The sequence below is a fragment of the Artemia franciscana genome, chromosome 5, assembly GCF_032884065.1.
Source record: "Artemia franciscana chromosome 5, ASM3288406v1, whole genome shotgun sequence".
Classification (NCBI taxonomy): Eukaryota; Metazoa; Arthropoda; class Branchiopoda; order Anostraca; family Artemiidae; genus Artemia; species Artemia franciscana.
Genome location: NC_088867.1, coordinates 19357973 through 19373975, shown reverse-complemented (window position 1 = coordinate 19373975; position 16003 = coordinate 19357973). Strand labels below are relative to the sequence as shown.

The 16003-nt window shown below is 35.9% G+C and overlaps 1 protein-coding gene across 1 annotated transcript in view; it reads left to right on the top strand.

The window, feature by feature from the left end:
* The window catches only part of LOC136027058 (proton channel OtopLc-like), a 428472-nt gene that overhangs the window by 17202 nt on the left and 395267 nt on the right, over positions 1-16003 (top strand). The window contains exon 3 of the mRNA XM_065703987.1: positions 11848-12030. Within this exon, the coding sequence (XP_065560059.1) occupies positions 11848-12030 (183 nt within the window). The remainder of the gene's footprint in view (positions 1-11847; positions 12031-16003) is intronic.

The following is a 16003-nucleotide window of genomic DNA, read 5'->3' as shown; positions in this document are numbered from 1 at the left end:
TTAAAATTTCTGTGCCCTTTTTAAGTGACCATAAAGATTGGAGGGCAACTAGGCCCCTTCCCTCGCCCCTTTTCCCCAAAATCTACCGATCAAAATTGAGATGGCCATTTTTCCCATCATAGTTGGAATGCTCAATAGCTATGCCTTTGGATATAACTTTAACACCCCCCCCCCAATGCCCCAGGGGAAAGATCTTTAAGTTATAGAATTTGCCCATTGTTTACGTATAGTATTTGTTATTGGCAAGTACGCATACATTTTCGGGTAGGAGGAACGAATTTTCTGCTGTGAGTTTTTTCCAAGGATGAATTTCCACGGGGAGGAAAATTTTCAGGGGGTAAACTTGTCAGGAGAAATTATACACTGGGGGAATTCGCCAGAAATCCTATACAAAATTATTTTTATATCACTTGCTTTCGCTTTTCTTCTCAATTTTACGCGGGGTAATTGTCTGGGTACAATTTTCACCGGGATTGAATTATCTAAAAGATATTTCCCTGGGGAGGGGGATTTCTCCATGTAGGAGAGGCCAGATTTTCTGGCATTATTTAAAAAATGATCAGAAATTAATTTTAAAAAAATAATTTTTTTCATCTGAAAGTAAGGAGCAACATTAGAATTTAAAAGAAATAGAAATCAATACGTCTATGAAGGGGATTGCACCCTCCTCAACACCTCGCCATTTACGCTAAAGTTTCAATTTTGTCCCAATTCTTTTAAAATGACTCCTGAAACACAAGGTTTGTTTAATTAGAACAATAAGAAGCTATTTCAAAAGTACTAAAAAAAATTAGCGTAAAGAGTGAGGTATTGGGGAGGGGGTGACCCCTTTCATATGAGTAATAATTTCTGTTCGTTTTAAGTTTTAGTGTAGCTTGTTAATTGCAGTTGAAAACTTTTTTTTTTAATTTAATAGGTGACAAAGGACTAGATTGATTAATTTAAACAGTGGAACATTTATACGTCACCTCAAATACGTACGCAGTTGAGGTCTAAAGACCCGTGCCACCAAATGTGAGGTTTCTTGAAATGGCTTTGTAGGACATGAGAAGCCAATGGCTCTTGGCTATTCAGCTATAAATTTGTTTGGAAGAAGGGAGCAGGAGTGAGGGTAAGGGTCATAAAAGGTTTACGATAATACATTTACTCCTATTGGAAGGAAACGTTTCATCCTTCCATACATCCTTCTAAATAATTCAAATATTCGGCTAGCAACAGCTCTTCAATCATATTTTGGTAACTCTGGAGGGACGCTATCGTATTCGGCCGTTTTCTGAATTTTGAGTGACTTCAGCAGAGAGTCAGCTTCCTGGTTGAGAAAGGGGCTTGTGTCGATGTTCAAATTAAATTGGTGCAGGTCATTTAAGACAAACAGCTCTTTGTGCTCGTCTGGTTTAGGATATCCGTAAAATATTCTCCCCACTAGTCCTGAATATTGCCCTGGGTTGTGAGCTATTGCCCACTTTCGTTTTTATGAAGGTTCAGGAGTTTTTTTTTTCGGACCATGGAAAGCTTCCTCGTGAGCAAATTTTCTACATTATATACCTTATTATATTTTGCAGACTTCATCCCTTGTTTCTTTTAGCGCCTTTACACTGTTAATCTAAAATAAAAGGTTTAGTTGTCAATTTTCTTGTAGTGTAAATGGGTATTTGATGACTTTTCACGTTCGCTCATCAAAACTGTATTTAATTCCTACAGGACAATACATTGTAATATACATTTAATGTTAAGCGCAACACTCTGTATCTATTGGATATGAAAGACGCAGAAATCCACCAATATGAGTAAATAAATTAAATAGCTTAAGGTGCATTTCATCAATTTTTCTTTTTGTTACTCAGTCTTTATACTAACCTTGCATTATTAATAACTCCCTTGAAATTATTAATTTGCCCCGCAGCAGATAGATAACCGGACTGAATTTAACCGTTGTTTAGACAACTAAACCGTTGTTTAATTTTGTCATTTTTTGCTCAGAAAGAAATTATACCTAGTTTATTCACTTTCTAACGGTAAAATTTGATCTACAATGCTTCATTGTTGGAAAGGACAAAGAATTGATGCTTTTGTTTGGTCTCAGGAGTAAAACTAATAACTATATTAGCTTTTTTTCACCCAATAGTTCTTTAAACTCCTTGGATTCTATTTGAATCTGAATATGGCTTCAGGCTAATTGGCTTTTGTTTCTATTTTCAAACACTGTAATTTTTTACCAAGTCTACAATCCTAATAGAAACCAAAAAAGAGTTTCAATACCAACAAGTTTTATTATTTAGATGTAGAAAATTATGATAAAAATTAATTATAATAAATTATAACAGACATATAAATGAAAATTTTAGTAATGCTCGTTTTTTGGTGGCAGTCAAAAAGGGAAGCGTTTTTGGCAAAGCCAACACAAACAATTAACAGTTTTTTCATACGTTATTCGTAAAGACTACAAAGGTATGTTGCTTAGGTGTATGCTTAGGTGTTGCTTAGAAGCTTCAGTGGAAAATCTAGAGTAACTGGAAATTGGAGTTTCTCTATGTCTGAGATGACCCACCCTTCAACACTTTTCACCTCTTTGCTGAAATTTTGAATCACCGAAGCAACAACAGTTAATGAATAATTTCGTTTCCCCAAAGTGATTTATCTGTTTATTTGCGCTTGGCAAACTATTTCCGTGAAAATTTGGATCTCTAAATCACTGATATGCACATACGCACGTAGGATTCGTTTTGGTTTGGAGGGGGGTAGAGGGTTAAAATCAGAGGGTTGTAAATAAGGAAAAAAGAGGTGAATTATATAAAGGATTTGAAAAGCTATCTTGTTATCTATTGCTAACTATTCAGAATTTGCCTTTTGTAAAATAAATATAGATTCAAAATGATATGTTTAGCTTCTACTCTTTCCCATGCATGTTTTTTTTGGTACTTACATGTTATCCCGACCACGCTCAAGAAGTTTGATCTGTTTGATATGTTTAAAACCGGTTTTTCTGCGTGCACTCCTAGATAATCAGCTTAGCTTAAGTGATATACAGTACTATGAAGGCATATTTCAATTAAATATTTAATACATAGAGTTGGTTAGGTTAGGTATTTAATATAATGCGTTCTGGGTGGCCTACTTTCCATAATTCTCTGTTGTACTTTCCATAATTTTGTTACTAAAGTATTATATTTTCATCATATTTAAGTATATTTCATTATGATTAACCTAACGTCACTTATTGAATGTGGTCGGGATAACACTCAAGTACCTTTTTTTCTTCTTTTTATCTTACCGGACACATTTGAAATGAGCTGTTTTGTGAGCTTGCTGTATCCGCTATACTGCGTCAGGAAGAACTGTATCTGTGTGAAGTTTGGGAAAATTACTGTTTACTCTTCATCTTCTCATATTTTGTAATGTCCTACAATCAATTTTTTTTTGTTCATTATATATGGCTCAAAATTTGTCATTTCAGAGTTATGGTCTGAATTCCAAAAGTTGCAATTTTTGACTTGTAAATCCTTCATTCTACTACTACTACTACTACTATTAGCAACTCACTGCAGCACCAAGCTCCCTGAGGCAAATACATCTACACATGCTCCTCCTCCTTTCCTATCTGTTTAAAATTTCCGTCTTCACACCCTCCCAAGAAGTTCCAATTTTGCTTCAATCCTTCCTTACAACAAATGCGACTCTATTCGGGGACACACTGTTTTTTGTTTGATCCTAGATGGTTGGGCGAAAAGGGTGATTTTTGGCCATCTATAATCCTTCATCCGTGAAAATAGGCTTAATCCTTACCCAGATTAAAGTCGATGAACGACGTCAAATCAAGTTTTGTCATCACCACAAGAAGTTGCAAATTTTAATCCCAGTATCGGGGGATATGCGAAGGCATCGTAGTAGAAAATATTTTCTATGCAAAATTAAACAAACAAAAATAAAGTATAGTTTTGTATTTCATGAAAAATAAAGATATTGTGCGACTCTTGGATGATCTTTGGTTAATGATCAACTGTAGACCGCTAGAATGATTCTTATGATAAAGTGATCAATAAAACATAATGTAGTGTTCAGACGTTTTAAATAGTTTGACAGACTGTATTTATAATACCCTGATTATTAAGAGTGTTCACGCTTCATGCGGCTCTTTAACTAAAGTATGGTCTGCTACCAACTTCCTTAAAAGTTAACAGTGTTCAACTAGAACCTGTATCTGCTTTGTTTTCATATGAAGAAGCTTTAAATTGCTTTTCCTCTTGACAGATGGGATTCATCTGTGTCCCCTTTCCAAGAGGGTGTTTCTAAGATGCAACAGGAGGTTAATCATGCCAGGCGGATGTCTTAAGGGAATCAATATTCCAATTGTTTGCTTTGACGAGAAGTGTTTAATCGACAAATATTGCTGGTATTTAGGAAAGGAAATTTTGACAGGTACACCAAAGACGCCATTTTTGTTTTTCTTCATGCTCAGGGCAAAAGCCAAGCATTTCCCTAGCATTTGTGTTTATTTATCGTTGATTTTATTTTTACATTTTTACATATTGCTGGGCTGAAAGCGAGATGGCTCAGATGAACACAGGCCGGATCCTAAAGGTGGAAAGGGGTCAGATGATTATTCTTGGAGGGAAAGCATGTTTTAGGACAGTCAGTGAGGGAGAGGGTGGGGTGAATACGACCTATCTTCCCCTGTTTGAACACATGCCAAAGGGTGTATCTCACATTCATAAATTATTTTAGTCTTAAGAGTAGATAGTTTCTTTACTGACTAGTTATATTTAAGATGTGTTGCCTATCTAATCTATTATATGTAAAGGGAACCAACCATGATTGGGACAAAACATGTTTTAGAACCTTGTGCTCAAATACTATCTGAGATAATTTTGTGCATTGCGCTTGGCCAGATTTGTCATCAAGTTCTTCTAATAATTAATCCAAAGCAGGCTAAAAAATGTTAATTTATGTTTCTGGTCATTGGAAGAAGATACGTTTTGTCTTATTCTAAACTTGCTATTTATATGCTTTTATTTGTCTAATTTACAAAGTCTCGATTTTCTCCTAGAAGTCCGACCTGAAACTAGATTTAAAATAAACCAAAGTAAAAGGTGGCCAAGATTGAACTTAAAAATATTTTGAACAATATTATTTTGACTGGAATCTTGTCTAGTTGGCAAACTCGGGCTTTGAGTTATTTCTCCTTTCCCTAGCAGTATCATGGCCTCTCCAAGATATACTGTAGATTTATATGAAGTTAATGAAAGGAGTACTGAATTTATTCTCTTATATGCTTTTTACGATTACATGATATGGACTGCATCTCATTTTATTTTGAAGCATTAGAGGAGGGTAAACGAATATTTTTCAGGAATCTTTCTACTGTATTTTTAGGCTTTTTCCGGAAGAGTTTTTTTATGTTAGTTTTAGAAAGTCTCTATACAGGAATGGCTCCATCATCAGTTTTAAGGTAAGCTTTAAACGAACAAATTGGGACAAGTTGGCTGGTTGGTCTTACAAGAAATTCGTGCTTTTAGGTGATACATCGATGTCTGTCTTCACTGTCAGTCTTCCTCCATTTTCATAGTTTGCGCTTTTTCTTAGTTTCTACTTTTCTTTTTGTTCTCCTTCCGGTAAAATCAACGTTACTCCCTAAACTTCTCATTTTCGTGGAAAAGTCTTCCCGCCTAGAAAACTACGTTTTTTAATGCACCTGCTGTGTAAGGGTACGAGTTTATATAAATATGCATAGCTTTCGAAGGGTTTCATTTGTTGATTTATTAATAGCTAGGAAGGAGGGTGTCTTTGGAGGCTTTCACGAATCAATTGATGGCGGTTCTCATGAAAGTGGCTTAACAATAATGACTAGAGGCCACCCGTCTAGCTTCGGTAACAAAAAGATATTTGCCAATCAAAATCTTGCTGACAGTAATTCTGCCTCAAAAACTAAACAAACTATTGTTCACCGTCTTGAAATCAGTAGGTTTCCAAGCGTACTTTTCGGGGTAATTAATTCAAAGCTTCATAGACTTAGTCTTGTTCAATCCAAAGACGACAGTATTTTAACGTTATGTCAATACACTCTCTTCTTGTGTATGGTTTAGATACGCGAACATAAACACTAGCGACGTATGAAATTGTCTGAGATCCCTTTGGGAAAACGAAGACATGAAAACAACCGTCATTTAGCTCATTATTTCCATAAATCAGGACAAAAATTATATGTTTCCAAAATTGTGTCCTGTGAGTAATTTGGTGAGCTGAGAGATGCGCAACTTTTAAGTTTAATTTTATGATTAGCCAATCACAGTGAAGGGTACTTATGTATTATACCGTCTTAATGTTTACGCTGTGTAAAACTCGAAAACAAACTGGTTTTATATGTCTTTATTAAGCTTAAGATAAATGGAAAACAAGTGGCAGGTAACAGAATACATTGCAATTATGTAATTTGGACTATATATTTGCACATTAGGGAGTGGGGTTAGGTTACCCTCGCCCCCCTTAATGTACAAATATATAGCCCAATTGGCCTCTAAAGTATTATATTTTCATCATGTTTTTTAAGCTGACTTCACTTTTTGAGTGTTGGTGGTATAATAAATAATACCCAATAAAGATTTAAGGCATATTTATTTTGAAATTATAAGAAAGGAGCTAGGAGCATCATTTCTCCTCCTCTGTATAGTTAATCTGGCAAAACACGCAAAAGCATAATATGGGAGATCGGGGAATATTTCGAGCTTAAATCTTTGGTAGAGCCCTGATTGGGTGCTGAGACATATGCAATGCCTGCGATAGTATTAAAAAATATAGCTATAAAATATATGTCTGAAGCAATTATGTAAAGTCCTAAGCTTACAAGTCCTAGGGTTATTAATATTTTTATTTTCAATTTTTGGCTTATGTCCGAACTAGCTTCAGTGTATGTCCAAACTAGCCATGAGGCTACTTAGGAGATTAGCTGGGGTGACGTAGGACATCTAATAACAATGGACAGTTTATGTTTCACTTTAGATATGCTTTAAAGTCAGTTGAAAAGTGATTAATTGAAAATTGAAAGAAATGATTCCCAGATTGCACTTAAAAGTGAACCCTCGCTTAGTCCTTTCCTTCCCACCTAAAGTTGATGGCATAAGCAGGTTAGTCACTAAGTTACCTTTGCCGCATTGGGAAGATCAGGAAAGGCGAGGTTACTTCCCCATTTCCTCATAAACGTACCTCTCGTGTCTTCTTTGAAGGTTTTAACAATTTGTACTATAGAGGAAATTTTTCTCTGTCCGGGTATTTTAGCCTCTAAAGGTTCGAATTATTCAACTCCGATACAGTGGAGTGAATCCTCACATGATGATGACCGCAAGTTAATCTTGTCCTTATCCGGATTTTCTGGATCAGGGTCTATCTGTGGCTCGGTGGTTGTCTAAAGATGGAAATCTAATGGCTGTAGTTTGTCCGGGCAATGTGGCAGATAGGTAAACAACATGCAGCTGCTCTTTCCTTGCAGAATTTTTATTCGAATCTGATTCTCTAAAAGAAGAACTACGTGTCTCTCTTTGTCAGTTTTTGTCACCCTGATAAAATGTTCCATGGTCTGAAGAAACTGCGCTTATAGGGATTAAATCGGACACCTGATTATGTCCGAGGGATTAACTCGGACAACATACCAATGTCCAAGCCAATTCCGTTCTGACTGACTGTTAAAATCTTTGGAAAGTTCGGAGCCCATAAGAGATGGCGTTAATTCAGTTGCGTGGAATGATAGAACAGTAAGCAAATTATTATCTAAAACTTGAAATAATCTTTCTCTGACACATATTGGTGAATTCGGCAATTGAAAAGTGTCCATTTTCAAATCTTTTACCAGTCCCCGGTTTTATCATAAAATACTTAAACTTTAATATCTAAGAAAAGGAAGGACGTGACTTAGTTTTTTGGTTAGTTTTTCCTCTTCTGATAATATTTAATGTTTTTTTTTCTTATTAGAAGTTCCTGGTTTAGACAGGAAGCCAATATTTCAGCCACCTCACAATATTTTGCACCTCATTTTATGCTTTTACATCCGTGATTTGTATGTCAGTGTTCGACGAGATTCCGTTAAGCTGAGCTATGGAACTTTCCCTGAGACATGACAATTTATATTGCAGTAGTTCGTGCAATTTTGAATAGTGGCTGATTAAAAGAACTTTTATTATGTGAAATGGATCCCATATCCAAGAAACGCCACGTTTGATTAGTTGTTAAAGCTGAGGGTATTTTCTTACTTTTTTTTCCTGGAAAGTGAAGCTTTGACCTTCTTCATTCGTGACCAATTGCAACGGAAGCTATTATTGCAGTAAGTTTGATTTTCGTCTGCAACGTCGTGCTAAAATCCCGTATCTCTCTTGAGATTATTTCACTCTTGGCTAGTAGAGCGCGTCTTAAAGCCTAGTTGGTTCACATAAGTTTTTTGATAGCAAAGCGTTACAAAAAGCCAATCAGGCTGCACAAAATCAAAGAAAAACTTAACGAGAACTGGTTTTACATTGCTAGGGCTACACTTTCAATCGAGTCTATGTTTGTGGCCGACTGACTTCCACTTAATCATTTTACTAATAACTGCCCAACGATGTCAGTGTGTTGCCTTGTTATTTATAGTTGCCGCGTACCACTTGCGTGAAGACCATTCCCTAAACTAAAATAGATCGGAAATTAGAAGGATTATTATTAGGTTAAAAAAAAAGAAGGCATATCAATCAGCACAAGTATATAAACCCCTGTTCCTCTTGTTGTCCTCTTGGCTCAACATTACTTGCCGGTAGATTGGAGGTCAAAGAAGGGAAATGTACATCTGAAAATCATCATTTTTATGTCCTATTGACCCTGGGTGCTTGCCCCATAGACTCTAAGCTGACGAGGAGAAAGAAAATGCGAACCCGTCTTTCTGCTGAGAAGTTAGCGATGGGAGGTAGTTTAGAGGGCCGTAGGGTCCCCTTTTTCCCCGATCACTTGGAAAAATCATGCGGTAAGTTTGGGAGATTTCTTCAAGGGAATACACGCTCATTTTGTTCCTGGAATTGCACATAATGAAAATCATTGCACGTTTTTGATTCAAACAAGGTGCTGCATGCCAAAATTACCGCTTACAAGCTGGAAAAGGGAGGAGGGGGGTGTTGAAAGGGGTGACTGTCTGAATTTGTTTCTACGGTCATATAGATTGAAAATTCTCGTGTGATTCCTTTTCAAAACAGGTGCAACTTACCTAATGTTGCATTAAAAGTTTACATTACAAGAGTTAATGGGGGGTTGGGTGGAGAATATAAGGGCCAAGTTTCTGTCTCAATCAACAAGGACAAAATTTCTTGCATAAATCCGCTTGAAACAAGGGGTAACATGTCTAAATTTCTACTGAACGGCTGAGGGGGAGGCGTGGGCCCACATTGGACCTCAATTAATCCAGAATAAAAATTATTGCATGTTCTTGTATGATTCTTGTATGGTTCAAATACGATATAACATGCTTACATTTGCGGTGGCCGCGTGCGTGGCTGTATTAGTCTTAAGCTGTTTTGTACTTCAGTGAGCTGTTAGTAGTCGAAGTAGTATGCAAGTATCTGTGAAAATGAAAATTTCTTAGAACTGACAATTAATGCCCTTCTGAAGTTACATGTATAGTTTTTGTTTTTAAGGGGAAGGGGTGACATTGGGGGATTGGGGACACTAAAAAAACTCAATGAAAACTCATGAATTGTAAGATGCCCATGTCCATCATCAGAGTTCTTTCCTGTTGATATAAAGACTAACAATCTACTTTATTTGTAAGTAGTTGTCTCGTAACGTTGAAACTGATCTTTACGTTTTTCGCATTAGTTCACAGAAATAAGGTTTGGATAAAAGAAACGAAGATCAGAGAAGGGTACGTGCTCCACTAGTCTCATTCGCGTAACACATCGGTCTGTCTAGTTTCGACCATTTAATCTTAACAAATTGTTGCCAGAACCACAAGTTTCGGATTTTTTTTTTTTTTGACGAACTGAGTTTTTCTCACTTTACTCTGCCAGTTTCTTTATATTGCTCAATTGTGGCCAGCTTTCAGATAGATTGAAAGCGTGGCTGTTTATAGATATGCTAAAATTAACTCAATAGATTAAATCAATTTTAATATATTTAATTTGAACGAATAGATTTAGCCATTTGGAACTTGGAATGCTCTTATTTAGCAAAGGTTGGTATATGATCGTAAAATATAGTAGCATGATATCTTTAAAAAGAATTGTTTTGAATCTCATAAAGTAAGAATCTTGATACTTTCTGAATATAATAATCACTATCAAAATTAACCTTTTTAAAATTTTTTAACCAATTACTGGTGAATATTAAGCACAAATTAATGTAAACCTACAAAATCAGCAAACTTGTGTATACAACCTTAGGCTATATATAGCTTCGCTAAGCAAAGGTTATAACATTACAGTGGTTATAATATTCGGAGAGAGCATTGAATGGGGAATCCAATGAGATTTATTTTTTTATATCTGATTCCTCTCCTTAAAGCAAAATTGTTCAAAGATTTTCCCCAACTTTTTATCCATCCCTACTGTGTAATTTACCCAGAAAAATTTTTACTTAACAAACTTTTAAATTCTATTTAACCTACTGATTACTTTTTAGTGTATCTATCTAAAAACCACGCTTTCATTCTGTCTGAAAGCTAGCCACCGTTAAAAAAAAATATTAAAACCTGGTGGAGGAAAGTAAGAAAAACTATTTTTATTTGCTTCCCAAAAAAAAGATTTCATAGTTATCCTAGATATAGATTATACTGATGATTTGAGTGTCGAAGTCGATTAGACTAGGAACAAATGAAGATGAAAAGGTGATGCTGGGTAACGACAGGAAGGATCAAATACACAACTTCACTCACCTGGGTTGTATTGTTAGTAAAGATAGTGCATGCAATGAAGATGTTAGAAGTAGAATAGCCAAGGCACAGGGTGTTTTTTCACAGTCTAAAAAAGTTGGGAAGAATAGAAAGATAAGTCTACGAACCAAAATTAGAACATTGGAGGCCACAGTGATGACACTGATCAAGTACAGTTTTAAAATATATAGGCGTTTCGGAAGAAGGAGGAGGCTTTGTTAGATGTTTTCCAGTGGAATTGTCTACGGATTGCTTTGGGTACCCGTTGACTGACCCTATTTAAAAGAGTAAGCTTTAGGGAAATGTGGTTCTACCACGTTTTATTGGACTATAATGACTAATGAAAGAAAGCTCGAGACCGCTAGGACACGTTTTGCAGATGAAAGATAACAGGTTGCTGAAGATTGATCTTTTTGGCGATCCATCTAGACCCAAACGAAAGACAGTTCGTTCTCGAATGGGGTGGGGAGAGGTCTTAAGAAAGGATTTGAAGGAATTGGGAATGTTGAGAAGGTGTATTAGTGGTTCAGTTCCTAAAGTTAGTCATTCCGGCACCCTTTTATTGGGACTGGCGGTCGAAAATAGGTGTATTCTAATTTAACATGACCATGAGACTGGTGGACTACTTCCACCATTTCATCAGAAATGTAAGGTCTTAGTAATTAGATGAAAGAGAACAAGTCTGTTAGCTCTACTGAAGCTCTACGCTCGATATTTTTGGCTTTGTCATTGTTTTACCTCGTTGATTCTTTTTTAGTCCCCTTTTCTTGTCAATTTTATTTTCAACTAATGAGGCCTTAAAATTTACTTTGAAATATTTTTTACATTTAAAGTTTTTACTCTCCTCAGAGGTGCGACTTCTGAGGTAGTGGAAGTCTCTTGTCGGCTTCTATAAGCTATTTCTTAAGTGTTCATTAAAGTTAAATGTTTAAAGCTATTTGCAAAAAGTAGTTTTATTCAAAATTTTCTTTTAGCCTGATTGCTGAAATTCCAGATGAGAAGAAAGATAAAGGGGAAGAAGCTGATTCAGAAGAACATCTTTTACAGGAAATAAAGGCCAAGAAAAAGTCACCTTTGCTTGCGAAAAAGCATAAAGAAACTCCGTATGGCGGGAGCTTCGAAGGAAGTGGAATTAGAAATGAAGAGGGAAGTAGCAGGTAACTATTCTTTCTAATTATAAAAAAGAAGAAAAATAACCTTAATCACGCTTAGCTATTTATTCAATTGATTTGTAACAGTAGGATGAAAATACAACAAAGTGAATATGCGTGTATATATAAACAAACATACACATGCCATGGGTGTGTGCAACTCTCATAAAAACCTCAACGAGAACCTTCCTGGAGGGTCAGATTTAGGATGTTGAATTAGGGAGGGGGCAACGATGAGGGACATGGTGTCTTAGGACGAGTGGGGTACTGGTATAAGGCCTTATGATCTGTGTTTGTCTTTAGGTTTGTGTTAAGCAATTTGTGTTAAGCTGAAATCTGAAGCTTGTAAATTTATTTACAAAATGTATATGTAAATTTATTCAACTTTATTTACTTCCGAAACGTGTAAATGTAATCTATAAGTTTTTTGCATTCGCTGTTATGATCAAATTAGGGTATTCAATATAACAGCTGTTATGTAGTAAAACCATATTTTATTTTAATCCTGAAATGACGCTCCGTTACTGAATGAAATAATTTTGAAATATTGGCCTGTTAGAAACCCTTTTCTCGAAATCTTTCCACAATTAAGTGTAACAATACACGCATGGGGGTCCATGAGCACTACCTGCTGAAAGAGACAAAAATCCTATTGGCGTTGCTTTAGTTGGATTGTCCTTTCAAAAACTGTCCCTTTTTTGAATTTTTTTTTTTACTTTTTCTCTACTTACCCTATCCAATGGTCGTATATATGATAAAAATCGAAATTTCTTAAATGAAGCATCTGAGATGTAATTATTGACCGACTCAAAAATCCTGTGTGAACATAAGGTAAAATCAAATTGCTCACTGACGCGAATGACGAGTTTTCCCAGTCGCAGTTACTTTTTTTCATGTAAACTAGACTAAATCTTAACTAAGTTCGACAATGACAATGTGAAAAGTTAGGAAAATCAAAAAAGCTATTTGTTTCTTAGTTATTCCTCCTAAAAAGGATCTTAACTTCATCAAGTTACTTTGACAACAAGACTGAGTTCCCAAGTCTCTTCGTTGATATTTTTGAATTTAGTTAAAGAAAGTTCAAGATAAGAAGTTATGAAGAATGATATAAGCCGATGAAGAATGATAGGCTGCCTAAAATTATATTTTGGCCAGTACTTGGCCATCTTTCTTGGGCCATATTCCTCTAATGTTGAGAGAAGAGGCCCTAAAAAAGGACTATAGGAAATTGGAAATAGAAGAGAGTAGAAAGTGAAGTTTTTCAACATATTGCGGGGGATGTTCGTAGTTCTGTTGGCCTCAAGTGGAATCGTGCCAAAATGAGTTGTAGAGTAGTAGTATTTCCGAATTTTACTCAACTGTTGTTAAACTATTCCAGTGTAATCAACCATTTTTATTGTTTGTGCAAATGAATAGAGCATGGTTTCATTTTTCATATGGGTGTCAGCGTCACAAATAATCAGATTTGTTTTTTAATAGTTTTTTTTTTTAGTTCATAATTTACTTGGCTCTTCATTCTGTAGTAAGGAAAAAAGAAATTGGCTTTCCATAAAATCACATTTTCGTGGGCTATTCCTAGAGGCTATTAGACTTTAGGGCTTAGGCTACTCCTAGCCCTGATGTAAATGATCTTAATTTCAAAACGGACTTTTAGGGAATATTTGAACTTTTTCACTCTCCTGCATTGAAGGCAATGGGCCTTTGTGACCTGAGTCACAGGAATATACAATAAAAAATATGAAGGTATGTCTATCTCGTATTACGGCATAGTATTATAAAGTTAGGACCCAAATTGTAAATAAAAAATTTCAAAACATATAGTATATTTTTTACTAAAGCGCAAGTGACGCTAATCTTTTTAGAAAAAATGAAGGGTAAGGAATAAAAGGTATATTGGTTATACGGATAAAATCCGTATAGCAAATGTTATTATTTTTCTTTTTATAGTATTTTTCTGTGAAGGATAGGTTAGAATTATTGTCTTGGAAAATGTTGAAAAGCTCCATTTCAAACTGGTATGAAGGGTAAGAAAAAATGAAGTATACTTTTACTAAAGCACAAGTGACGCTAATCTTTTTAGAAAAAAATGAAGGGAGTGGATAGGGAGGGGTATTTCAGTTTTACAGATTGAAAATATCGGTATTATTTTTCGTCTTGTATGGCTGAATTCATCCCGACCCCAATCCAGTGGACTTTGAACATAGAAGGGTCTTATTCAACTTTTTTTTTGAAATAGTGTGCTGTAGTTTTGTTCTGTTTTGTTGTAGTCAAAATATTCAAATAAATGGATGACTAGGTAACTTATAAAATTATTGCTATTGTGTTACATTTGAATAATATTCAATTTTGGCTCTCGAAAATAATATCCGTTCTTCAATGATTCTTTCTTTGAATAAAATTTTAAACTATATTATCAACGAAAGTCGTTTTTTGTAAAGATGTTACGTGCGAATATTTTATCATCAGACGCAAAGTTTTCTTTTCCACAATAGGTTTTTGCTGAAATAATAAATTGAATTTGGCTTATATTGAAAAAAAGGAAACGGAGTTATTGGTGCTCGAGGAGGTGGGTTGGGGAGTTATGGGGACTCTACATCTCCAATCTTACAGTACAGTCATGAGAAAGTCGTATTACAGGGATGCACACAGGCTACCGTGGGACGGCTTAGGGCCAAGATGTGAGTCAGTGGAGCTGTCGGGCTAGTATTGATTTTATTATTCTTATCGCTTAGGATTGATCGCTGAAGATACGGAATTTCTGTGATGGCTTGTCGAGGAGTCCCCAAATAAAAAGTGCTTAGATTTGTTTGAAATTTGATGGACGAATACTTATGGGCAAGAAAAGTTTCCTTAATGATTATAACAGACCAGGACCTATTAGGCTTTCAAAGTTTCGTAGCCTTGGGTATTCCCGACTTTTGAAACTTTGAAGCCTGTTAGCGCCTTGGTCGAAAAAAGCCGGCTACCTAAAATTTCTTGAAGAAGTATTCTTGCCTATGGCTCTGCGCCGACCAATTTTCGAGCGGATCCAGGTTGTTTCGTACATATGTAGGTGATCTCGAAAGTGATGTTAAGCTCTATGTGTCCCCTTTGTTCAATATTTTTATCCCACAATTTTTAAAGAGACCTCAGCCATTTCATGCAAAAGTCGAAGAAGGTGTGTACTCCAGTTAAAATCCTCATTCTTTGTCCTATTGACCCAAGATATATGCCCAAAAATGTTTCAAGCCGATCAAATAGACTCCGCTACCTTCCTGCTGCAAAGCTGATGGCGAGGAGGGGAGATGATTTTGAAGGGGGCCTTGGACTGAATTTTGGCCTCCAGCCTCATATTTTTGAAAAGCATTGATTGAAAAACATTGCATTTAAAAGTATCTTGCCCTGTTACGGTTTCAAGAAGATGCTGAATGCCTATTTTTATGCTGGAAAGCAGTCGGCGGTGGTTTTTTTTTTTGTTGAGGCCATGGGCCTTTCTTTCTCGTCAATCATGTAGATTGGAAATAGAAGTGTAGACTGGAAATTGAGAAACCTGCACCTGCGATACGCCCATCATTTGTCTGCGGTGAAGAAGTCTTAAAAAAGAAGACCAAGTGCAGTTTGGGATTACCTCGTTTTCACACCGATCCGGAACATGGCTCGTTTTTATCGACCAGGGCTTGGATGGTTTTCACCATGTCACCAAAATTGCATAATTTTCATTTAGTTCGCTTTGTACCGGATTAGAACTTAGCTCGTTTTTGCGTCGAACTAGAAATCAGTCCTTTTTGCACCGTGTCAGGATTTAGACTGTTTTCGCAACTCCTTGCTAAAATTCCGCAACTTCGACATGGGTAGTTTTGCAATAAATCAGGATTCAACTTATTTTTGAAATTCTGCAGATTGGAAGGATCATGTAATGGAGTTTGGACTTAGCTTATGCTGAATCAGAACTCAGCGATCGAGACACAATCTCTGAAGCAGATATAGCTTGGACCCTGGA